A 24,535-nucleotide genomic window follows, 5' to 3' on the forward strand; every position below is an offset into this window, starting at 1 on the left:
AACAATTGAACGAATGATCCACGGACGGTGACGGACCCATCATATTCCGCGATTATAGGTCTATATAAGAGTATTTAATTTGTATCCATAGGTAGGGTGACCATACGTCCTCTTTTTCCAGGTCATGTCCGGCCGGGATTTCGAGATCGCCCAAAATATCCGGGATTCGGCTTTTGCTTTCTACAGTCACCATTCATTATGTTTACATTATTACATTATTTGACACTGACACGTACATGCCAGCTTTGCAGGTCATGCATTCTGCTTCACACGGATCCCGATCGAGACGAAAACACAGGAATTTTCTTAGCAACCGATCACTTGTTTAGCGTTCATGTAAACACTACATTCAGATTCACCAATCGGAATTAATTCAGTCCTATTGAATCAAAAGGTGTGCATGTAAACAAAATGAATGGCGACGAGAAAGCAAAAGCCGAATCCCGGATATTTTGGGCGATCTCGAAATCCCGGCCGGACATGACCTGGAAAAAGAGGACGTATGGTCCTACTCTGTGTAGCTGGCCCGCCATCTACTGGTTAAAAAAAATATTGGCCCACGGCCAAAGTTGCTTGCTGACCCCTGTTTTAGGTCATTCTGCTTGCAGCCATGTTACATCACTATTCCTTTAAGCATCTGCATTTCTTTGAGGCTCTCATGTGGGTTGCTGTGTGCAGGTCACAATCGTTGGATACACACTTGGAATCCCAGATGTCATTATGGGTATAACTTTCCTGGCTGCTGGCACCAGTGTTCCTGACTGCATAGCTAGTCTTATTGTCGCACGACAAGGTAGAGCTCTCCTTTGTTTTGTTTTCTTGGTTTTCTTACCTTTGATTATATTTCATCCACAATGAGTTTACTTTCCAACTCTGGATTTGTGTCTTTATGTGCTCAGGCCTGGGGGACATGGCTGTCTCGAACTCGATTGGCAGCAACGTCTTTGATATCCTGGTTGGGCTCGGCGTTCCCTGGGGCATCCAGACAATGGCTGTCAACTACGGCTCTGTGGTATCTGTCTTTGTCACTCCTCAACCATGTGCACACACACACACACACACTCCCACAAATACTGTAAAATGACTTTTTATTTTTTGTGTCCTATTTAGGTTCAGATCAACAGTAGAGGATTGGTTTACTCCGTTGTCCTGCTGCTAGGTTCGGTTGCTTTAACCGTGAGTAAATGTGAAGAACAATTCACCTCACAAATACACTACATGGCCAAAAGTACTATATGTGGTCACCCTATTTAAGTTTTAGTTTGGCCTCCTAATTCCAGTGAAGACCTAACTTCTGTAAATATTGCTTGTGTATATAAAATATTTACTCTCTGCACATTTTAAATTATACAGAACAGTATTTAAGGTAGATTCCTTTTTGAACTCCTTTGAACCTAAAGAACTTACTCCTAAGGGTCATTGGTTTTGGGAATCAGGCTACACTATTTGGATTTACTGCAGGATCCTACAGATTGACCAATAATGAATTTTACAGATAACATTAAAAACTTGGCAAATAACTGATTAATCCATTGATAGTTTTAAAAATCTGAAGAGGAAAAAAACTCAATGGGGAAAAAGTATATTTTGTATATTAAAAGACCTGAAATTTATTACAAAATTAGCAATAATGACTTCAGAATGTTTTGTGATTTATTACAATAAACTCAGTAAAAAAAAAAAAGGTTGTCATGAAATATATAAAGATCAGCCAAAACATTATGCCCACCTGTCTTAATAGGCTGTTGGTCCTGACAAAACAAAGCAGACCCACTGAACCATGAATTCTACCAGACCTCTGAATGTGTCCTGTCACTGTGGTATCTGGCACCAAGACATTAGCAACAGATCCTTCAAGTGTCGCAAGTTGCGAGGTGGAGCTGCCATTGATCAAACTTGTTGGTTCAGCACATCCTACAAATGCTCAATCAGATTGAGAAGGCCAGGGCAACTCCTTGAACTCTTCACCATGTTCCTCAAACCATTCCTGTACAGTGTGTGCAGTGTGAACAGGGTGCATTATCCTGCGTAAAGAGGCCAGTTCCATCTTGGAACTGCAGCAATGTTTAGGTAGAAAATCACAACCCAAAATTTCCCTGCAGAACATTGCCCAGGGCATCGCATTTCCTTCCTCCCTTAACATCATTAAAATGTTCTGTGACTCGTGCCACAGTAGACCTTCTGTTGGTTCAGACTATATGGAATAGCCTTTGTTGCCTTCATGCATCGATGAGCCTTGGGAGCTCAACACCCTTTTGTCAGTTTGTGGTTTGTCCCTTCTCGGACCACTGTCAGTAGGTTCTCACCACTGCTGACCAAGAGCACCCCACTAACCTTGCCGTTTCAGAGATGCTTTGACACATTTGTCTGGCCATAACAATATGGCCCTTGTCAAAGAGACTCCTGCACATTATTCTTGCATCCAGCTTGTTGACTACGAGAAATGATTACCATCTAATGCACCCAGACCTTGATGTGACTGTTGAAATGATCAACATTTTTCGCTTCACCTGTGCGTGGTCATAATGTTTTGGCTTATCAGTTGATAATTGGATAAATATATCACAGAAAGGCAGAGGGAGAGAAGAGGATTGTAGTCAAATTAACTTGTTTTTAAAATGTATTTTTAAAATAAATAAATTAAAATGTGTCCAACTATTATGTACCCATTTGCCCTCACATGATTGTTACACCGTTCATCTTTAAAACCGATATATTGGTCGACCGACTATGCAGTTAAGTGCATTCAGTTGAGCGTAGCAGCATGTGCAGGACTGGAAGCGCTTTACAAGTACGTTTTTACACAGCCACTAAAAATAGGCATAACGTATAACATCAATCTTGGGTTTCAAATGAAGATCAAAACAAATGGGAAAATCTAGTTTTTTTTTTTTTTTTTCAAGCCCTACTTAGTTACAGTTCTGCTACAGCATGACAGTGTTTAAGTGTCCATGCTGTGCATATAAGATGTTTTGCTCTGGCTTTTAACTCTTAATTTTGTTCTCCACCTTCAGGTGTTGGGGATCCATGTGAACAGGTGGAGATTGGACTTTAAGCTGGGCGTGTACGTACTTGTTCTGTATGTCATTTTCCTCTGCTTTTCCGTCATGATCGAATATAACGTCTTCACGTTTGTCAACCTGCCCATGTGCCTCGAGGAACTGTAGGCCAGGAGATTTTCATGGGCTTTGAACCAAAATACCTCCAGGAACCAAAATCACCAATGATTCTGCCGTTTCCTCTGTATAATCTCCTTACTGAGTCTCTACTGTTGAAGAAAACCACTGTCTCCCACTTCACATTCACACCACTGTGATTCAAATGGAAGAACTGCATTTCCCAGTAGACTGTTCACATTCTCTATCAATTCCAGGAAATGAAATTCTCCTTGGCAGCTCTCTTTATAACTGGATATTCTTCTACTTCTGAACCTTGGACAATCACAATGCAGCTCGTAATTGTCTTTACCGGATCGTTTGGAGCTGGAGGATTCAGACTGTACACTTTCATCACAAACTGCACACACACAGCAATGACAAAGAATGCTGCTCATTCCTATATGCATTAGCAATCTACATTTTCTAATTTCTGTCTTCCCTTAAGACACTCTATGACATGAACATGAATATAATGCACTTTATATGTGGAATAAAACATCTATATCAAATTAATTTATTTCCTCCAGTACGAAAAAATGTAAGTGTGTCCTTGATGAAAAAGATGGAACTGACGTGAAATCCCTGCCCTCGGGCAAGAAAGTCATTCTCGCAGCTCGTTACACCCAAGAAAACTCTTGAAAATATGACTCGTAACAGATGTGAAGCATTTTCTGTTATGGATCATGCAGCAGGGGGCAAGATGTTCTGGAATCCTTATGAGCTGGACAATATATTTCCTGCTGAGAGCTTCTGGCAGGTGCCCAATGGAGAGGTTAGCGAGGGCGACCAGCTTCTGACACACCGAAACAGAAGCTCTACAATTAGATATGTTTTGGTTTCCCTTTATCATTCCAGACCTGCATTAGAGAATGGAACCAATCATAAAGCACACATCAAAAGCTGCTCCTCACCTCTCGTTCAGACCAGAGCAGACGACCCTCAGGACCGCTCTTTGCTTTTTTAGCAGTGTGGAAGATGAGACTGGCAACTGTGACTGCTTTAATATTTCGTACACATACTGATGACATCACAGAAGATCCTGGATTTTGCAAACATGCTATAAATCTGTGTTAGTTGTTTATATGTACATATAACATCACTGATCCTGTTTGAACTTCTAGTGCTTCCTTACAGATGAGGGGTGGGGGATGGATTTACACACGTGACCTAAGAGGCCACTTTTTCTTTATTTCTAATGCACCCGTACCTCCCTCTCTGGATCTTTTTTGCCGTTTGTCTGTAATGCATGATTTGACACTAAGAAGCCATTTCTAAAGCAGGGCAAAAGCTTTGTGAGCTCACTGTCCATGTCCCTATAAGGATGAATCTCAAGAAATTGTGCCCAGGTCATATTTCACCCTAAAATCAAAAGAAAAACATATAAATGATATTGTGCAAGTACAGTAAGTAAAGTTTTAGGACCATTAAATGCATTGCAACATTTATTTCCATGGCAGTTAAGCACATTTTTAATCCCAAAAATATTACCATGATTTATAGATATTTAAAATCTATACTTTAAAATGTAAATATATTTTAAATGCTTCACGGTAAAAAAAAAAAAAATCTCATTATGGTTGAGAATGAAATATGAAAATGTTTAGGGTTTTTTGCGTAATTATGAGATATATTTATGCCGTGATGAATTACAGTAGTGAGGTAAAATGTACTTTGGAGTGAAATATGACCTGAACATGTTCTTGACAGGTCTCCTGAGAGCAGCTACCGGACCCCTGTTCAGCTGCTAGTGGGCTCAGGAGATCTGGACTTGAGCTTAGGGGGAACACGTTCTTGTGTCTTGTGTCAGTCGTAGATCCTGTCATTGTCAAGTGCTAGGAGGTGCTGTTGTGTGTGCAGAACGACAGGTGTTGCAGTATTCGATGTACACATTATATATAATATATGCAATCTCAGTGGGTGAGGGCTGAGTATGGGGATTATATTTTCATAGTTAGTGAAAGCTGCTGAAATCGCCCACCGCTGTTACATGAGCATGCAGATTCTGACATCACGTAATTGCCATTCTGTAGAATGTCGACTTTAGTTTATTGTGGCTTTGTGTTGTGCGGAATGACGGTGTTGTCTTGATGACTCTTTTCTTTCGTCTTTGTTCTGTGGTGTTTTTCAGTGGTGATCTGTACGATTACATTATTCAGCTGAAATAGATACACCATTATGCATAATGTTGGAGGAGCATTGAAAGCTTCTTTCTATGCCTGGTTACCATGTTTTATTGTTAAGTCTTTCTAGCATTAAATGCTGCCAGTAATTTAGTACTTATTTTTTTGTTCTGTTTGTTTTGGGAATTCTCTTTTTTCCAGTGCAATAGTTTTGTGCATTCATCTACTGGATTTATTTGAATCTACACTTATGATACTTGTCAGCACACTATCCTTTACTATTGACTCTGTTGCAGATAATCTGTGCCATGCTTGATGTAAGTGCTACCATTTGAACTGGAAACATTTTTTTTTTTTTTTTTTTTACATTCAAGTGTATTTTATAAACCTCTGACCTCTGGGGTGGTTTGATTAATGTTTCATCGGGTCTCTTCGGATGGGATGTCTTTGTTGCCAGTTGTATAGCACTCTCAGACGAGTAGTCTTATATGCACTCTCCATTGTATGTCTCTTCAGAGGACAGAAACTTAAAGGAAAATGCTTCAAATGACTCTGTCAGGCATGAATATGCACACGAGTATGAGAATTTATCATGCAGTCTTTTGATTTATTAAAGACACATGCACAGATACATGCGCAACTGCTTCACAAGTGACCTGCTGCACTGTGAGTGGAACGGCATATAAGAAACCTTCTGTAAGGTACAGATTTAATGATTTTCAACACAAGACGTTGGTGTGTAACTTGAATGTATTGTCTTGCAAGCAATGGATGTATCCAACCAATGCATTTTAATGTAAAGCAATAATCTAAAAAGAATATGAATAACCATATGAATCATACGAATATTGTATGGAGAAAACTATTAAATTGAAGTTTATAAATGTTTTTTGGGTGTCCGACTTGTCATTGAATGAGTGTGTAGCGCCCTCTTGTGTATGAAACCAGTAGTGCCGTTTTGGCCATTTTGTGTCAACAGAATCGCTGTTGACCTTCTGCATTCGCTTCTGATCCACAGCGATGGGTGAGTTTTGTAAATGCTTATGGTAACCTCGCTAGGTTGCCAAATCCGACATAGCATAGAAAAGATCTGTGATTTGTTTGAATCTGCAGGTCGCGTGAAATTTTGTTTGGTTGTCCCAAACACGGAAGTGTACGGAAGCCCTGAACAGCAACGTAAAGAAAATTATGTGAAAAAAAAATAATCTAGCATTTCGAGATTAAAGTCTAAACATTTCGAGAATAAAGTCGAAACATTACCAGAATACAGTCTTCTGTAGAAGCTGCGTGTGTGCTTGCCGTTATTTCACATTGCCACACAGGCATTCATGCGTGCGTGTGTGTGTGTGTAAACTGGATCTACACCATAGACTGTAAAAAAATAGATCTACACAAAGTAATAGCTTTACTTTTATCTTGCCTTTCAACAAAAGGAAAATCTACAGGTCTACCAACATGGCATTAGGCTATAGGACATTATAAAATATACTGCGCCGGAATAGACTTTAGCCTACAGGCGAAAACACTTTTCAGACTGGATCAAGATATCCAGCTTTATGAATGAGGCATTTATATAGCGCTTTCATATGTTAACTGTAGGCCTACACTTAAAAGCGCTTTACAATCATTTCAGGGAATCTCTCTATGGCTCTGTTGTATACAAACAATACCGGATGCGCGCGCATCCAGGAGGCAAAAAAAAAAAAAAAACGCTAGCTGTTATGCCGATTCTGTAAAAGAACATTGTAATTAACCTATATTCACATTGTTTGTAATTTCTTGTTGACTCAATAATAAACAGCAATTTCAGATTTGGCTCTGTTTGTTTGTTTCATAACATTATGTAAAACGTCCAACTGTTTACGAATCAAAATCCGGACATACCGTGATGTATGAATGAATTATCTTGTTAGACTAAGTTAGTAATGTAATTAGGGTGACCACCATCAAACAAACCAAATGTGGGACGATTAAAAGTTTGTGTGGGACATGTTACCAACACCAAAACATAACCTGAAACTATAATGTTTATCTAATGTAATAAAAACATTTGTATTCTGCCTTTCAGCTGATAAAAATTCTTTGTTCTTTAGTTTCTTTCCTTCCAGAAAACATCATTACATCACTATGTAACATAACATGTCTTTATTTTACATGTCATTTAAATTCAACATCACTGAGCCCAAAGGCAGCAGACAGCATATATATAATTTATTATTATTATTATTATTATTATTATTATTAAACAGTTCTGACCAACTCCAACTAAAACCCAACAAAATAAACAATGAACAAATAAAATATAAAACATGAAATTAGATCATTGAGTCTTATATATTAAGAATATATTAAACCAAAAACGTTCATATTTTTTAGAAAGGTGTGAATTAAAACAACCACAGCAGGCAACAAGTTGATAAATTCTGTTAAATTTAAATTGACCAAATTATCTATTTGTTTTCTGACAGGAAACACATGGAACGAATACACCGCTCCACATTTTGATTGACAGCCGTCACAACCTACTAGTGACCGTGTTTACTCCTTTCCTTTCAACCATTGGATAGGATTTAAAAAACGGCTGTTGTATTTGTACTTCTGACGAAGCGCTGTTAAATATAGGTGAAAAACTACGCGGCAAAAAGAATAAATAAAACTTACTCTCAGCAATAGTGAGATCTTGCCGGATCCCTACGCAATACATGACGATCTTTGGATTGTGGATGACAAGAAGTGGCCAGCAATTGTATGGCCTGATATATAGCCATAATTATCTTATTTAAGCAAGTGTGTATACAAGAGAAATGATTAGAGCGTACAAATCCCTTGATGCATAGGCTACAACTACGTGTTATGTGGTCATGTGCAGCTGGTCAAATTATGAATAGAAAGAATATAACATACAACTTCCTCCTTCTGTCCCACTCTTCCATTTGCCTAGATTTGGAATTACTTGCAACATGTATAATTTAAATGAGCAGATAAAACACAACAGATAGGCCTGCATGTAAATAAATTACGCAACAACTCCTTGGTATTTTGACTCAGCGACAACAACACCACCACTATCTGCTACTAGCCTAAAGCCTTTACTCCAGTACGAAGACCGCGGGTCTTTCTGCCTCCTGGTTGCGTGCGCAAGCAGTGATGACGTCGCCGAGAAATCCATGTATGCAGCACCAGTGGACGCGCGCCGTTATGAATGCACACACACGCAACTTCTACAGAAGACTGTATTCTGGCAATGTTTCGACTTTAATCTCGAAACATTTCGACTTTATTATCGAAACATTTCGACTTTAATCTCGAAATGATAGCTTTTTTTTTTTTTTTTTTTTTACAGATTTTTTTTTTTTGTTTACGTTGCGGTTCGACTTCGACTTTAATCTCAATGATACCATTTTTTTTTGTTTTGTTTTTTAACGTTGCGGTTCAGGGCTTCCGTAGAAGTGTCGGTGCGCTTCTAGACAGCGTATATTTTCGTTCAGCTGTACGTTCCACTGCAGATATACGCTTTATTTTCGTTTTGTAGGCTATGTGGCGTCAAGTAGTGTAACAACCAGAGGCTGATAACGTAACGCGTGTATGTGTGCACCGACATGTCTGTCCTTGTCCTAAAACGTGTCTAAAATTGCTTTAATACGACTAAAAGAAAACTTTTAGGCCTATTTATTTTTGTTGTTTATACTGTTTTTATTTCTATGTTCAATTTGTGTAAAGTAGTTCAGTTAGGAGGTCACACACAGCTTCAATCAGAAGTTCTGAAAGCTCATAAATGTACAGTAAGGTCTGAAGAGACTCGTGTGAAATCATACAGGAGAAAAGCCAGTCAGTAAAAACCTTTACAGTGCTTGTATATTGTTTTCTTTCAATGCATTTGATGATTCATACTCAAAGTAGACCTGAAATGACATGCATTAGAAGATTATTAAAAGTTTCAAAATGCACCAGCATAATATTTCTCCAGTCATGAATTTTGTCATTGAGGATTTCTGAAAAATTGTGCTAAGATCATCTATATTTTGTAGTGAAAATGTATTAATTTGTGATGAAGGTATCAAATAAATCAAAAGTATACCAGGAGTTGTGGCCTTTGTAATGAAAAGCCAATGAACACACAATTAAGGAAACTTCAGTGTTTGTTAATGCACTGTTTTAAAATAATTTACATCCTGTACACAATGTTTAGAATTTTTTTTTTTTTAAAGGATATCAATCTGTGTTGTGATGTGAGGTCAAGTGGTAAACAAGTGTCCTTTAGGAATCATCAATGTAGAACGAATGTCACCTAGTGGCCTAGCTCACTAAAAGCTCTTTTTTTGTGATAGTCTCAAATTTTGATTTATGGCTTTCATTTCGTATAGCTTACTTTTTAAGGTGAACCAAATTTGTATGTATGTATGTATGTATGTATGTATGTATGTATGTATGTATTAAACACAAATTCATGAAAAAATGCTACATTTTATTTAATCATAAGTGTAGGTTATAAAACTTAAAACACCTGTACTAACTTGCATTAGTAAAAATTGACAGCCTGACTTAAAGGGGGCCTATTTCCTATTTTACAAGATGTAAGTCTAAGGTGTCCCCAGTGTCTGTGAAATTTCAGCTCAAAATACCACAAGATTATTTATATTTATAAGTGAAAGCAAAAACATGCTGTTTTCGTGCCTGTATCTTTCAGTGCAAATGAGCTTCTGCTCCCCACCCCGCTGTCCAGAAGCGTGCGGAGCCTGTACAGCTCGTGCCAAACCGATGTTTTGTTCGTTTTTGGCAATCATCTCTATCGCATTCACGCTCACGTGACATTGCAGTTTTTCGTCATCACGAAAGTATTATTTGCATGTGTTTTTAAAGCCATAACAATTGTTCTGATATATGGTTTTCTAAACGCACGCATCCTCAGAAAGCCTGGAAGACAGCACATCCCGTGAATATTAAACTAAGTTATATTTTACATTTTGGTGCACTTAAACTGTCAAATACACACAAGGCATGTCAAAAACACACAAAGTTCACAAAAACAAAGTCTGTTATCTCTGTGAACGTAAAAAGCAGGGAAAGAAATCTCATGTGTCTATTAGATCATCTGTGTAATAAAGTGAAAGCAGCGTAATATACAGTACCTACTAATATGCTGTTAAAATGAATCAAACAACAAAAGAAAATCACTCACTGCTCTTGATTGAATAACTTTAGTATCTTCAGAGCCCGTCTACGGAGAGCCTGCCCACTCCCTATTAAGTCCTATTGTACCGAATTTTGGTTGTAGTACCACCAGAGTTCCACTGTGGGGCGATCGCCATGAGTGCAAAATGAATGGGAGTCTATGGGGCTAGACGGCTAAATGTGTCTCTTTCACTCGATTGCCGTTGATAAATCTCAAATCTGATTGTAGATTTTGCAAGTTCAACATGGGTTTTAGGTCGAAAGTTGAATGAACGAGTACTTATGTCCTTTCGATTTCTTACAGGTTGAGTTGTTGTTGCCCATAACACGCTAGCATTCTGCTAATGAACGCTGATTGGTCAGTGAAGGACTGATTACGACCGGAGATACCGCTTGATGGCATCGTGTCATCAAAAATTATATCCTGAGAAAAGTGGATTTTTATTGGTATAGCGCCATAGACCTCCATTCATTCTGCACTCGTCCTGTGAGCGCCCTCATATGGAATCAGAGAGGAACTACAACCAGTTCAGAAGCCGGAAGTGTACTGAGAGTGAAACTTCTCGCCATATTAGACATTCTCTGGTATCTTGAATGCTGCCGTTAAAAATGCTCTGGCAAGGATATAAACATGGCGGACTGTGTACAGCTCACTCAGGGGAGGAGCTAAGCTAATAGCTAATAGGGCCGATTCTGTCGCCAGTCGTGGGCGGGACCTGTTCCAATGTTCCTGAACGGCTCATTCTGAAACACTGTTTCAGATTAATGGGAAACATATCAGTGGATGGATAAGTGTAAGGATTTTTACCAATGTAGGGTGGTTGTGTAATATAAGTGAATTATACATAATAGGTCCCCTTTAAGAAAACATCTTTGTTAGGATCTACCATTATTATATAGATATCTTTCCTATGTATGCTGTAATGGTTCTGTGGTGTTCACTTGTTTACTTAACAGCTATAGCCAAAAATATGATATTGGAATTTTTGTGCATAAAAATGAACCCAACATACAATGTCACAGGGGGAAAAGTAATTGCTGGACTCAGATAGGCTTACCTTATACTTAGCCCTGGTCTCACTGATTTAAATTATAACATCTTAATGTTGAAAAAGAAAAACTTCATGTCCATGTCATGTCCGTGTCTTCGCTTATATGAGCTAAAGACGTCAAATTGAATTGATACATACACGATATATGTAAACTATTTAACCCTTAAACGCATACCTCATTATTCACTACCCCTCAACCTTCTTGGTGTTTGATACACAATGATGAAGTGACGTTTCACTCACAGTTACGGCAGGCAGAAAACAAGAGAATAGGAAGTACCATCAGCAAAACTTGAAATGGCTCAGTGATTTACTGCAGAGCAAGTACTGAAGGCAGTCAAATATCAGTGTCACTGTCACTTGATAGTGAAGATGCTGTCGCGAATATGAGCCAGATGCTGAATGTTCTGGGAAATGAGCTCTGAGGAGGACAGTGATGATGGTATAAAACATCTGCTCAAACTGAACCCTTCCAAGCTCAAAAAGGTAACAAAATATGCGTTCATTTATTCTTCTGTAATTGTAACTCTAAAATCAGGAGAGTTTTATATTATCGTGACAAGTAGAGATCCATCCGTGTTATAGATCTGGGTAGTTTAAAAACTTTAGCATTACACGCGCACACACATTTCCTGGCCTTGAAATCAGTTTTTAGCCTGTGGTGTCTCTGGTGTGAGATTTGTTAATATGTATGTATGTTTAATCTTTAATTCTTTTTATTTTCATGTAAAGCACTTTGGGCAATCTTAGTTGTATTTAGCAGTGCTATATAAAGAAAGAAAAGTAAGAAAGAAAGTTTTCTCTATTTCCAGGACATCATAATTTGCAGACCCTGTGACAATGTTCCCTGCAGTGCGATTGAAATGTGCGGGTGTGAGAACTGTTCTCCGTCGTGCTGTCAGACTGAAACACAGCACCCGGGCAGCAAACATGAGGCCAGGTATGATTTACAAACGGTTTGGTGTTAGTTACTATGCACCATCATGCATTAATCTTTACAACAGTGGGTTTACACCAGCTTAAAATCATTAACTAGCTTGGCTGTATACTAGTGTCTGGCTGCCGTAACGCAAAGGAATTAGCATGTGGCAGTCAGAGGGTTTGTCTCCGCGTACTCTGCGGACTGTTATCCGCCAGCAGAGTCGGGATATTAACAACACATCTGGTATAGCAGCAGGTATGAAAGGTTAAAAAAATCATGGTTAGATGCCATGTTACCTTAATTCTTAATTTTATTATGATTTTATCATTGTGTTAGCAAAGCACATTTCTGCTTGACAAAAGAGTGTGCTTTATACTGGAGGATTCATTTAACTTACAAACACTCCTCACCTAATTATGCACTCATGTCATTTAAATGCATTAACAGAGTACATTGTGTTCATTTTCTCTAAAGAAATGAGTAGAGATTGATAATAAACTTAAATAATGTGAATGCCATTCTGCATATAGTGCAAAGCTAACTTGTGACTACTGTTTTGCTCTTATGACACCGTTGAACTTCACTCATGAATGTTCACTTTTAGACTTTGGCTCCTAAGATGGATGATTTACTCCTAAAGGAATGCTAATGTAATTTTGAACCGATTCTAAATGAATAAAATATGAGTACTAAGAATTCTATATAATTGTACTGTATATAAATTGAAAGCTGAAACTTCAGTTCATTGTTCCAGTAGGATCTTAAATGATTTTTAGAGGAATTTATTTATTGCATACCAAATTGTACATTCATAATCTGCAACAACAACAACAAAAAAAGGTAAGATTTCATTTTACAAAGTCTGCAAGCATGGATACAATTGCAGGATCTCACAGAGAAAATGATGTTTACTGACAGGATATCAACAGGCTAACGTGGTGATCTTGCACAAGGATCTTGCTGATGACTTTGAGGCGTTTTGTCGGGCTAACAGCAGCCCGCTCCCTCTGCTGTACAGGAGCAAATGTGGAGAATGGAGCTGTTCCCTCGCCACAGGATCTGACATCAGGTACTGTATCTTCACACCAGAGGCTTTACAGACTGAAAACCCCTGACCAAGACTTTCAAATTTCATTTCATTCTCATTTTATTTTTTCCACCACCTATTTACTAAACGGGCTGTTCTTCCCGTTTAGTAAATTTGTTTTATTCCTGTCACTGCTTTGAACTGACCACTGTATAGAATATGAAAAATATGAATATCTTCTAGCCATGGCACCAGCACAAAAACACAATCAGTAAATATCATCTTATTATTATTATTATCAACAAAACTGAATGAAAATATCGAGATATATATTTTTTAAATATTGCGCACCCCTAGTGTACGGTGTTACTTTTGATTTCTTCAGGTCTTAAATGGGTCTTAAAAAGCCTTAAATTTGACTTTAAAAAATGAGCAGCAACCCTGGCCTGTTTGAGTTGCGTTAGTAGTAAGTTGAAACTCGTGGTTCTGGTAAGGGAAATAACTTTTCTGAAAAATGCTCAAAGCGGTTGACCAATCACAGCACACAGGTCCAGCTGACCAATTGGAGCACATTTTACTTTTCGGAAGGAGGGGCTTCATAGAGACATGAACTTCAACTAAACACCCAAAAGCATCACGATCTAAGTTGATCGTAGAGAACATTTGTGGTGGTATTCTCAACGATCAACATGAAGCTTTTAGGAAACGCAGCCCAGAGCGTTACTGACAGACTGGGAAGAGAGGTGCTGCAGTAATGTTTCATTTTAAAAAACAAAATCAAGACTGTAAAAGGGAATAATATGGCACTTTTACCAGATTATGTTTAGTCACGTATGGGTGTAAAAGATTCTAAATGTTCTAGTATCATTTTGTCATTTAATAATTACACCAAGAGGGGACTGGGAATAAAAAACAGGCTGGGACCTTTAGTATCCACAACCCATAATCCCTCACTATGGCCCGGTTTCACAGACAGGGCTTAGATTAGGCTTTAGTTAAATTGACAAATAAGTAGCTTTTATAAACGAGCCTTAGGTAAAAACATTACTGATGTGCATCTTGAGACAAAACAATGTATTTTTAAGATATATATCAGGGCAAGTTGTTTTCAGTGAAGACAGCTCAAACATTCAGTTTAGTCTGGGACTAGGTTGAAGCCTAGAAACCGGCCATATATGTTTCGCATGCGTTTAATTCAAACTCTTTCCTGCTGTAAATGACATATGATGGATGGTGAAAGTGTGATAAATAAGTGAAGAGACTTGCTTGTTCTGTCTTTCAATCAGGGAGGACTGTCCAGAGTATTGTGTGTTTGAGAATGGCAAGCTAATGAAGAAGATCGCTAGTTTATCCTCCTACACTCCTCAACTTGCGGACATGATCACATTCTACCTCGGCTGTAGTTTTGGCTTTGAAGCAGCCTTGACGGCCGCTGGGGTTCCAGTGAGAAATGTGGAACAGGTTAAAAATGTCAGCATGTACAAGGTCGGTGGACACCCCAGGCCTGCATTACATCCACGTGCAGGACAGCGTATTACTTGATTTTGCTTGAGTCTGCTTTTTTCCCATCTTTTAAATTGTAAAAATGAGCAAAAGGAAATCCTCTAAGTGCTTATTCCTGTTTTTTTCAGACATCAGTACCTTGTATTAGTGCAGGTCAGTTTGATTGTCCGATGGTGGTGAGCATGAGACCTGTACCAGAAGACAAACTGGATGCTGCGGTTCAATGCACACACGTGATCCCACTGGCACATGGAGGCCCTGTCCATATTGGACACCCTAGTATGTACTTGTTTCAAAATAATGAACGTTTCTCTCTAATCATTTACAATGGACCAACACAATTGGACAAGTTAGACAAAGTTTTACAAAATATTGATGCAAGGTGCATGTGCAAACGAATGATGCTTTCCTTAAGGCGATTTTTAGTATATATGAAGTCAGTGTTCAAGTTCACACACGTGACCTGTTACGCACAGTTTAACTACATTACTTAGGAACATTGTCCGTGCTGCAACATTTGACAACCCAAAAGGTGTAAAAGTAATTTTTTGGTCTTTATTTTCAGTGTATATACAGTAGCTTTTTTTTTGTTAAATGTTTTACTTGAAAAATGTGTTTGTGCTTTATTTCTTTAAAATAAATTACACTTGGTTATTTTAGTATTATTTATATACCATTATATTATTTATTAATATTTTGAACTGGCTTATATTTTTCCATCTTCAGTTTTAATTTTAATAATTATATGAGCTTTCGTTGAAGTTGTTTTTCATCAAATGTTATGTTTTATTTTATTTCAAATAACGGAAAATATATTTTTAATATTTTTTCGTTAACAATAACGACGCTGGGTTTGATATGCTGTTATATAACAAATGGAGATTCATACGTATTTTAAGTGTTGTTTAAAAATAATACATTTTGAGGCCAATGTAAATACCAAGTTTCATGTAGGATGACTAATGGTGGAATTAGATCCAAAAAGCACATCTGTAACACTCAGCTCAGCAGCGTGTGTTGATCAAAACATGTCTAAACATACTTGAACTGTTAACATTTTAGGGGCTTGGAGGTGGAAAATACGTAACTCCTCTTTAGTTCTTTCCCCACCAGCATTTTTCGTTCTTTTTTTTTAAGTTGCCAGCCAGCGCCAGTATTTATATTTATTTTTTACATTTTCAGGTAATTTTCATGGCCCTCAGAATATTTTGCTGTATGAATATCTGACCATTCAATATATCAAAAGAAAGAACAGAGCCTCTGCTTTTAAACAAACAAACAAACAAATAAATACATATAAATCTTATATGTATTTATTTATATAAATTTATATGAAAATGATCAAAAATGCTGGTGCTGGCTGGCAAATTAAAAAAAGATGATGAACAAGAAGCTGGATCGGATTCAGAATGATAGACAGGGTCTATCTATGTTCTTCCTGGGTTGACATTTCATTCTGTAACATAATGTTAGGCTGTTTTGATTAATATGCTGTTTGATGATCGCATTATTTCTCTTGTTTCTTCAGATTTTTTGACCTGGAGAGATTCTGTAATTTTTCAGAAGATGCATAATAGCGCCCCTACTGTATAACAAGTCAAAACATGGATTGTCAAAAAAATATATATATTATAATAAATGATGGAAAATTCAGTCAATGGCGGGGAAAGAGTTCAACATCTCGTAAAACATCCTTGATTCTGTCTTCCAGAGCTGCTGGGCATCGATGACTTGTCGCAACCAGACTATGGCGACCCAGTGAAAGTGTGTTCTGGTGATGTGCCTGTGTTCTGGGCCTGTGGGGTCACGGGTGTTGAGGCTGTACAGAGCTGCAGTAAGAATTCAACAAACTCCTGAATATTACAATACAGATGGACTTAACGGTGAAGTGTGCCATATTTTGAAATCATTGAGGAACTTTGCTGTCGATTTACATACAGTAATGTCATTTTTGCCGCATACACAGATCATTTTTATGCAGTGTGTCGGAAGAGAACTGTATGATGACCGTTTGTTTTTTAATGTTGCAGAGGCCGCTCTAGCGTTCACACACTCTCCTGGCTGCATGTTCATCACTGATCAAAAGGCAGAAACTCTTTCACCCCTCACACTTGAGCCAGCACAATGCCCTTTGACAATCTGCATTTCCCAGAATCCTCAGTTTTACAGTATGGCTAGCAAAAGAGCTGTTCAACAGATTCGAGCAATTGAGGAGCTCGTTGTCGAAGACCCAGGTATGAAGAAACACAGTTTTGACTCCAAAAAAGCATGTGAATGCTTAAGATGCACTTACAATGAAGAAATGTCTTTTATACAACAAAATGTCAGTAATTTATTTAAAAAAAAAAGCACTTAAGTTGACTGAATTTACAAAAAAAAAAAAAATACTTCATTCACGCTCACTTGGATAAGATAAAGATTCCAATCATATTAGTAGTCTAATAAAATGGTATATATTTTATACGGAGTTGGTCATCTTATGAGGGCAGACATTGTTTTATGGTTGACTGTGAAATTTGCACTTAAACTTGAAGTATACAAATGGAGTTATGAAAGACTAACAAACTTCACTAATTCTGAAACAAGTGCAAAAGTCTCTAAAGACTTTAACAACAGTCTTTACATGAATTAGAAACATACAGTTTGTTCAGTTTGGTGCCTTTTTTGACCATCAGCAGTTACAAATGTGATACTTACCTAAATTAATGAATGCATTATTTGAACAAATCAAAATTTATTTTCCTCTCAGTTAATGTCATGGAAACATGCATCTATAGTGGCATTGCTAACTGTAATAAAAATATTTGCCTTTGCGTGATGCTACATCCACACCACTAGGTATCAGTGTTAGTCTACGACAACATAAGCACAACTACTAAAAAAAAATTTGTGCAACGTTAATAAATGTGGCCTGCCTAAGTGTCTGCCATTAATGCTTTACATTGAACTCTGTTAGAGAACTACATATGGTGATTTTTATCTGTTTAATAAAATACTAAAACACCATATCCATGTCACTTTTACATATCAAATCCCTCAGATAAATATTTTTAAGAAACCCTTAATTCTAACGCAAATAATGTCTAAATGACATTTTATGTGACCTAATCTAAAGTGAGGACTATTTACAGTTAGTAAGTTGTTAACAAAGAATAAAAAAACATTATCTAACACTTTACATATGAGCTAATTAAACAATAATAAATTGGTTAATTACAGTGACAATGAATGAAGAACTCACTATTTGTATGTAGCCTATTAATATATTAACAATGTAGAGACTACTATGAATTAACTATCATCTAATAGTTTGCAAATGATTACTTCATTACTATATACTTGTATCATAAAGTGTTGCCCAATGTTTTCCTTTTTCTATAATCTGTGATCTGTCCCCACTTCTGTTTTATCATGACTTTAAAGATGCATACAGTGTAAGTCTGTGGTCTGTGTGCAGGTGCAAGGGGTATTCGGGCCCTGTTCTTGCAGGACGAGCTCCTAAAGGCCTGTCTATCTCTGTCCCATTCCTCCTCTGTTCTCATCACTACTGGCTTCCCCACACACTACATGCACAGCCCCCCTGAAGAGACTGATGGGCCACCTGGGGCCATCGCCATGGCAGCTATGCTCCAGGCACTCCGCAAGAAGGTGGTCATCTTGACGGATGAGCGGGCTTTGGAGATGAACCAGCACATCATGCAGGATGCTGTGAAGAAAGGTGCCGCATTTGGTCTTCATCGTTGCTGATTTAGTGTTTTTGAGATATTCTCTGGTTTGCTAGTCAGACGCGATAAAGCGACATAACTAGCCACGTGTTTCGTTGTTAGCCCACCATGGAAACTCACAGCTACAAAATCTGCTTCACATTAAAGGTGATGAAAGTAACAGATATAGATACTGCACTAAAATAGATGTCAGAAATTGCATTTAGTAAAAATTTCCCACACTCACCGAACAATGAATTTCCATTATTTTCCATGACATTTCTTGGAAATCACCATTTTAAATTCCCTGATATTTCCACGTTTTCCATGTGAAAAGTCTTGTCTGCACTTTTTTTTTAAGCCAATCACAAACGTTTTGTCTCTCATTCCTTTTGCAGACATGTTTTGGGGGTGGAGGGTGTGTGGTTGGTTAAAATGTTGAAGGCCAGTGCCCCTGAATGACTGGAATCACTTACAACAGCTTTAAACAGGAAATATAGAGCCATTGTATCGTGATTTGCAGCCTAACATTTTGAGCTGATATGCTAATGAAAATGCTGGTGAAACGCATTAGAGTCAAGCTCATATACACATATACACACTACCATTTAAAAGTGTGGGGTCAGTAAGTTTTTATTGATTTTTTTTTATTTTTTGAAAGAAATTAATACTTTTACAAAACTGAGTGGGGAAACATCTTTAAATTCTATTACTCAGAAACAAGAATCAAGGTTTCCACAAAAATATTAAGCAGCAACACTGATAATAATCGTGTAACCCTGAAGACTGGAGTAATGATGCTGAAAATTCAGCTTTGTCATCACAGGAATAAATTATATTTTAAAATATATTCAAATAGACATATAAAACGTTTTTTAAATAATATTTCACAATTTTATTCATAAAGAAAATGTATCAAATATGTTTTGCTGTGATTTTTGTTGCTTTGCATAGCATTTCACTTTCAGTGAGGACAGAAAACATGACATTAGAATAGGGTGTTATTGTTATTGTGTGTGTGTGTGTGTGTGTGTGTGTGTGTGTGTGTGTGTGTGTGTGTGTGTGTGTGTGTGTGTGTGTGTTATTCACTAACAGGTGTGATAAAGACTCCAGTTCCCGTAGTAAGTTTCCAGAGTAAAGGCCCTGACTCAGCACTTCACTTCCTATGCCATGATGGAGATCCCACAAAGCCCAGGTGTAATGGTGGTTCAGTCTAATTTTCTATCCACTGCTTTTTCTTGGTATTTATTAAGATCAAATGTGATAGAATATGGCTGAAAATGACGTCAACTGCAAATGCATACTGTATACTGCCTAGTATATTTAAAAAAAAGTTATGTTAAACTGAGCACATTATGTAACAATGAATATTATAAACAGTAGTATAGTACATAATTAAATTGTATAACTAACTGTTGTCCCAGTCAGATAACCGATTTCTTACAGTATAACTGTGGTAGCTTCATGTCTCTCGCATCACACTTCCGTCTCAACTGAATATGTCATGTCATGTCATTTATGTAGTTATTTGGTGATTACCCATGTAATAAGAGGGATAATGTACTTTTAGCCAATCATTATCATAAAATAACCCGCTTCAGGGTGATACTAGAGACCATGTGGGGGTTTATTTTATGAAAATGACTGCATATTATCCATTATTAAAGGAATATTCCAAATTCAGTACATCTTAAGCTTAATCAACAACATTTGTGGCATAGTATTGATTACCTCAAATAATTATTTTGTTTCACTTTTTCTATGAAAAACTTATAATGGAAGTGTATGGAATGTAGTTGAACTCATAATTGTTACTATATCTACTACAAAGGTTCGACCACTTGGTGGCAATAGAGCGCAGCGGCCGGGCTGCAGACGGGAACTACTACAACATGAGGGGGGTGAACATCAGGCATTTGGTTGACTCAATAGACGATCTCTTCACCACTGCCAGCACTATTGAGGGAATCACTACCACTGGTAACAAAGCCAGAGCGCCTAAGCAACAAACATCCGTGATTAACTTACACTGTCAAATGTTGCTTGATCTGACGTAGTGAACATCCTGATCTATTTTAACGATCACAGTGCTTGAATCACCAACTTAGTTCCCAATTAACGATTGGCACTAGGGAGCGTTGTGATGAGATCTGTTACCTAACAGGATTAATTGTGTGTGTGTGTGTGTGTGTGTGTGTACAGGGATCGGAGATGGTGGTAATGAGCTTGGTATGGGTAAAGTCAAAGCAGCAGTTAAAGCATACATGCCTAATGGGAACCTGATAGCATGTGACGTGGCTGCTGATTTTGCCATCACAGCAGGTAAGCACATCTCACACAGAGACCACATAATGAGTACATCCTTCCTGGAGAGCCATGGGTGGAGCGTGAAGTCAAAACTTCCCCCTCTCTGGATGTAACTTGGGTGTAGTGATGGGTCGGTCATGAACGATTCGTTCATTTTGAACGAATCTTTAACATGACTCGGGACTACCGAGTTGTCTCGGAGAGTGATTCGTTCATTTTGTTGTCCAAGATTTTGTTGACATTTAGGCACGTTTATAAATGGAAAAAGATGTAAAATAAGTCTTTGATGTCCCCAGAGTGTGTATGTGAAGTTTTAGCTCAAAATACCCCACAGATATTTTTATATAGCATGTTAAAATTGTTACTTTTTGAGGGTGAGCAAAAATGCACAGTTTTTGTGTCTGTCCCTTTAAATGCAAATGAGCTGCTGCTCCCTGCACAGAGGGCAGAGCTACAACAGCTCATTCTTAGCAGCTCCGATTACCTCACACAGGAACTGAACATTTCTAAAACTTTTATCCTTTTATGTTCAAACCGGAGTCAGACAAAAATGGAGAGACTCAAGAAGTGACAACATGTAGACAACATTTCTGAATACTGAACATTCAGGCATCTGAACATTTCTGTTAGTTGATGACTTCTAGTCATTGATTAGCATATTCTGTCTTGATCATCTATAAATTGTGTTCCAGGGGCGGCGTTTATTTAAATTTTAGGGTTGGTGATGTCACTAACCCGGGAGGAATGTCCTGTAGTCCCTACCAGCGTTTGTTGTAGTCCTTAAAAAGCAATTTCTTTAAAATAAAATATCTCCCTTTGCTTTGAACTTTGAGCGTCGTAACTTTGCAGATGTTGTTTAAGCTCAAACAGCAACATTACACTCAAACTAAAGTTAGAAAAGTGAAATCATAATCAACCACCCCTTTAAGAATAATCTTAAATTCTAATTTCAGTTGGATAGCAGTTCGTTAGGTACTATAAAACAATATGTAAATTAAATTAACATAAGTTAAGCTGTGTTGACCACTTTTGCACCATAATCTTGATTAACAAAAAACTTTCAAGACTTTTTTTTTTTTTTAAATTGAGGTTGAGATTACAGCAATTCACATACAGTCTACAGTATAGTCAACAGATCTTCTACTGTTTTTAACCCAGAATATTTCCCTACAAAATTAATAATGAAAAACGCAAAAATATTTAATGTATTTCATTTTAACATTATATGTTATTATCTGCAGAAGCATGTATTTGGACCTGAGTGAAGGAGTACCATGAACAATCTTTTCCTTGCATAACTAACGTCCACTTCATGTGTTCAGGAGTGTCTAACTGGGGTGGCTATGCTGTCGCCTGCACGCTGTATGTTTTGAATCTTTGTCCAATACACTGGCGGTACCTCCAGAGAGGTTTGGGTTTGTCACCCACACCTGATCAACAAAGCCTGTGGTCTTCCTGCCTGCCCACCATAGCCAAGGTAACACTGTATTCTAATGATGATGGCTGGTGATTATGGTGGCTCAGTTCAGTCCAACATTAACTCTTTCCCCGCCAGCGTTTTATTTTTTAAAGTTGCCAGCCACCACCAGCATTTTGTATTATTTTCACAATTTTCCTCTCTGCTGAGTGGTTTCCATTTGTAGCTCCATATAGCTTTGTTTTGAATCTCTATTTACTATCATTCCTTGTTGTTGATATCGCTAAATATAACTTACTCATCACTATATATCTATCTATATCTGTTTATGTATGAATATCTGAAAATGCCACATATCAAAAGAAAGAACAGAACCTCTGTTTTTAAATATGTGATAGCGCCCCCTACCGATTAAGAGTGAAAACGGAAAATTCCGTCAATGGCGGGAAGCGTTCTCTCATAAATGACGAAAAATTATGTCAGTGGCGGGAAAAAGTTAAAACATCTGTCCTCCTCAAAAAAGTGTTTCGTTGCAGCATGAGTGTCTGCACTGCGAGGGTTTATGCATGTCTCACGGCTCATTATGTCCTCATACTGTACATTTTTGTATCCCATTTTGTTTTCAATGGAAATCCACTGGTATAAAACTTGCAGGCACATCGCAGTGCTGCTTCCTGTCAGCACAGGCCATTTTTACATTTGCGGTGAACTGCTGACCACTTCAGAACCTCTGCCAGTATACTGTATAATTATCACGGCCACAACTGCTGGATCCAGCCCGTTAACCCTGTATTCACATTCCTTCCTGCTAGCCTGAATATTTTCTGTGTCTATCATGTTGTTTCTCCTCAGTGGCTGCTAGGGATTGACATTTTAATAATACTTTTCCTGTTTTAAAATTCCCACTCCCACATGTAGCTTAAAATAAAAGACCATTACCACTGAATGCATTACTAAAGATTGAAGACATGCCTTGACGTGGTTCTTCTATTTGAAAACAGGAGGAAGACATGCTCCACATTTTGGTGAAATATGGCGTCCGCAGTGGTAAAACGGCAAACCTGGGACTGGAGGTGGACGGATTGACCTTTCATCCACACCATTCTGACATCATACAGCGTCTTAGACATCTCACTCTTGCCTAATGTCAATGTGTAATCACATAGCCACAGGAGTTGAGATACAGATCCGTGGCCAATGTTTTACTATTCTCAAGTCAAGTCACCTTCATTTATATAGTGTTTTTTTACCATACAGATTGTTGCATTATTTTCTATTTATAACTGTAAAGCTGCTTTGAAACAAAGTTTGTTTCTAGAAGAAAATGGCGTCATAATCCATCTTAAGTAAGTTCAGTGATGGTTCATTTTTGTTGTAAAACAATTATTAATTTAGTTAATTTAATATATATAGCCATTCTGGAGAAAAACGTGATGTCATCCTCAAGCTCTGTTCAGATGTCAATGCAGGCAGATCAATAATATTGTTGAATATTAAATGTCCTCCAACTAAGCAAGCCAAAAGACAAAGGCGACACACATTCTCACAGATGAATACAAGAATGTTGAATAGAAATAGCTGCCATGGTAACATTTTGTTTCTTTATTTCACATTGAAGATTGTCTTTAGTGTTTAATTTTTGTGCTCTCACCTTATAAAACAATCTCTGTTGATTCTCACTGTAAAGAAATGTTCTTGCTTTAGGAAATAAATGATTTAAAAGAATAAATGAACAATTTTGTTTTTCAGATATTACAAATATTCTAACATCTAACTGGGGGACTTTTCCTTATGAATATTTAGACAACCATGTTTTAAAAGCTGCTCTATGGAAGAAATTGTGCTTAAAAATGAATAGAATTCTATTATTGAGAAAATAGTGTTCAAATTCATATTATTGCCCGCAATGCCCGGCCTATAACTACCGATTCACTATGTAAACCTATGATTAAAAGTTGAGCTGTGGGGTCGGATTTCGCGGGAAAATACCAGATATACGTCATGTCTGTAAAAAATAATCCCGGCTACCGAATCTCGTGTGGTTTTGGTAGCATATATATCGCCAGCAAGCTATCTTTAAAGTGCCCCAATTATGCTATTTTAAAGTTTCCTGGTGTTGTTTTGGAGTCTTCAACAACAGGTTTACATGCATC

At 37.6% G+C, this 24,535-nt stretch overlaps 2 protein-coding genes across 7 annotated transcripts in view; both read left to right on the top strand.

Annotated features, from left to right (window-relative positions):
* Positions 1-6,166, top strand: part of slc24a4a (solute carrier family 24 member 4a) — a 54,991-nt gene extending 48,825 nt beyond the window's left edge. For all 5 annotated transcript variants that reach the window (XM_081347684.1, XM_081347683.1, XM_081347685.1 and 2 more), the window contains 4 exons: positions 679-793; positions 900-1,012; positions 1,111-1,176; positions 3,015-6,166. In XM_081347684.1, the coding sequence (XP_081203810.1) occupies positions 679-793; positions 900-1,012; positions 1,111-1,176; positions 3,015-3,167 (447 nt within the window). In that variant the 3' untranslated portion in view covers positions 3,168-6,166. The remainder of the gene's footprint in view (positions 1-678; positions 794-899; positions 1,013-1,110; positions 1,177-3,014) is intronic.
* A 61-nt stretch (positions 6,167-6,227) lies between these two features.
* On the top strand, positions 6,228-24,535 carry dglucy (D-glutamate cyclase). 2 transcript variants are annotated; one of them, XM_081347687.1, is made up of 14 exons: positions 6,228-6,302; positions 10,755-11,244; positions 12,315-12,442; positions 13,343-13,493; positions 14,738-14,936; positions 15,083-15,233; positions 16,666-16,788; positions 16,985-17,188; positions 18,412-18,672; positions 19,754-19,853; positions 20,490-20,638; positions 20,861-20,980; positions 22,288-22,442; positions 23,384-24,535. In XM_081347687.1, the coding sequence occupies exons 3-14, from the start codon at positions 12,343-12,345 to the stop codon at positions 23,525-23,527; spliced, it is 1,857 nt and encodes a 618-aa protein (XP_081203813.1). In that variant the 5' UTR covers positions 6,228-6,302; positions 10,755-11,244; positions 12,315-12,342; the 3' UTR covers positions 23,528-24,535. The 2 variants fall into 2 exon arrangements, with proteins under 2 accessions (XP_081203813.1, XP_081203812.1); XM_081347686.1 differs by lacking the exon at positions 10,755-11,244.

This window comes from Scardinius erythrophthalmus (assembly GCF_964197995.2).
Source record: "Scardinius erythrophthalmus genome assembly, chromosome: 19".
In the NCBI taxonomy this organism is placed as follows: Eukaryota; Metazoa; Chordata; class Actinopteri; order Cypriniformes; family Leuciscidae; genus Scardinius; species Scardinius erythrophthalmus.

Coding starts and splice junctions, on each gene's coding strand:
- dglucy (XM_081347687.1), top strand. CDS start 12,343: ATGTTCCCTGCAGTGCGATTGAAATGTGCGGGTGTGAGAACTGTTCTC. Junction 14,937..15,082: donor AAAATGTCAGCATGTACAAG/GTCGGTGGACAC, acceptor TGTTTTTTTCAG/ACATCAGTACCTTGTATTAG. Junction 15,234..16,665: donor TGTCCATATTGGACACCCTA/GTATGTACTTGT, acceptor TCTGTCTTCCAG/AGCTGCTGGGCATCGATGAC.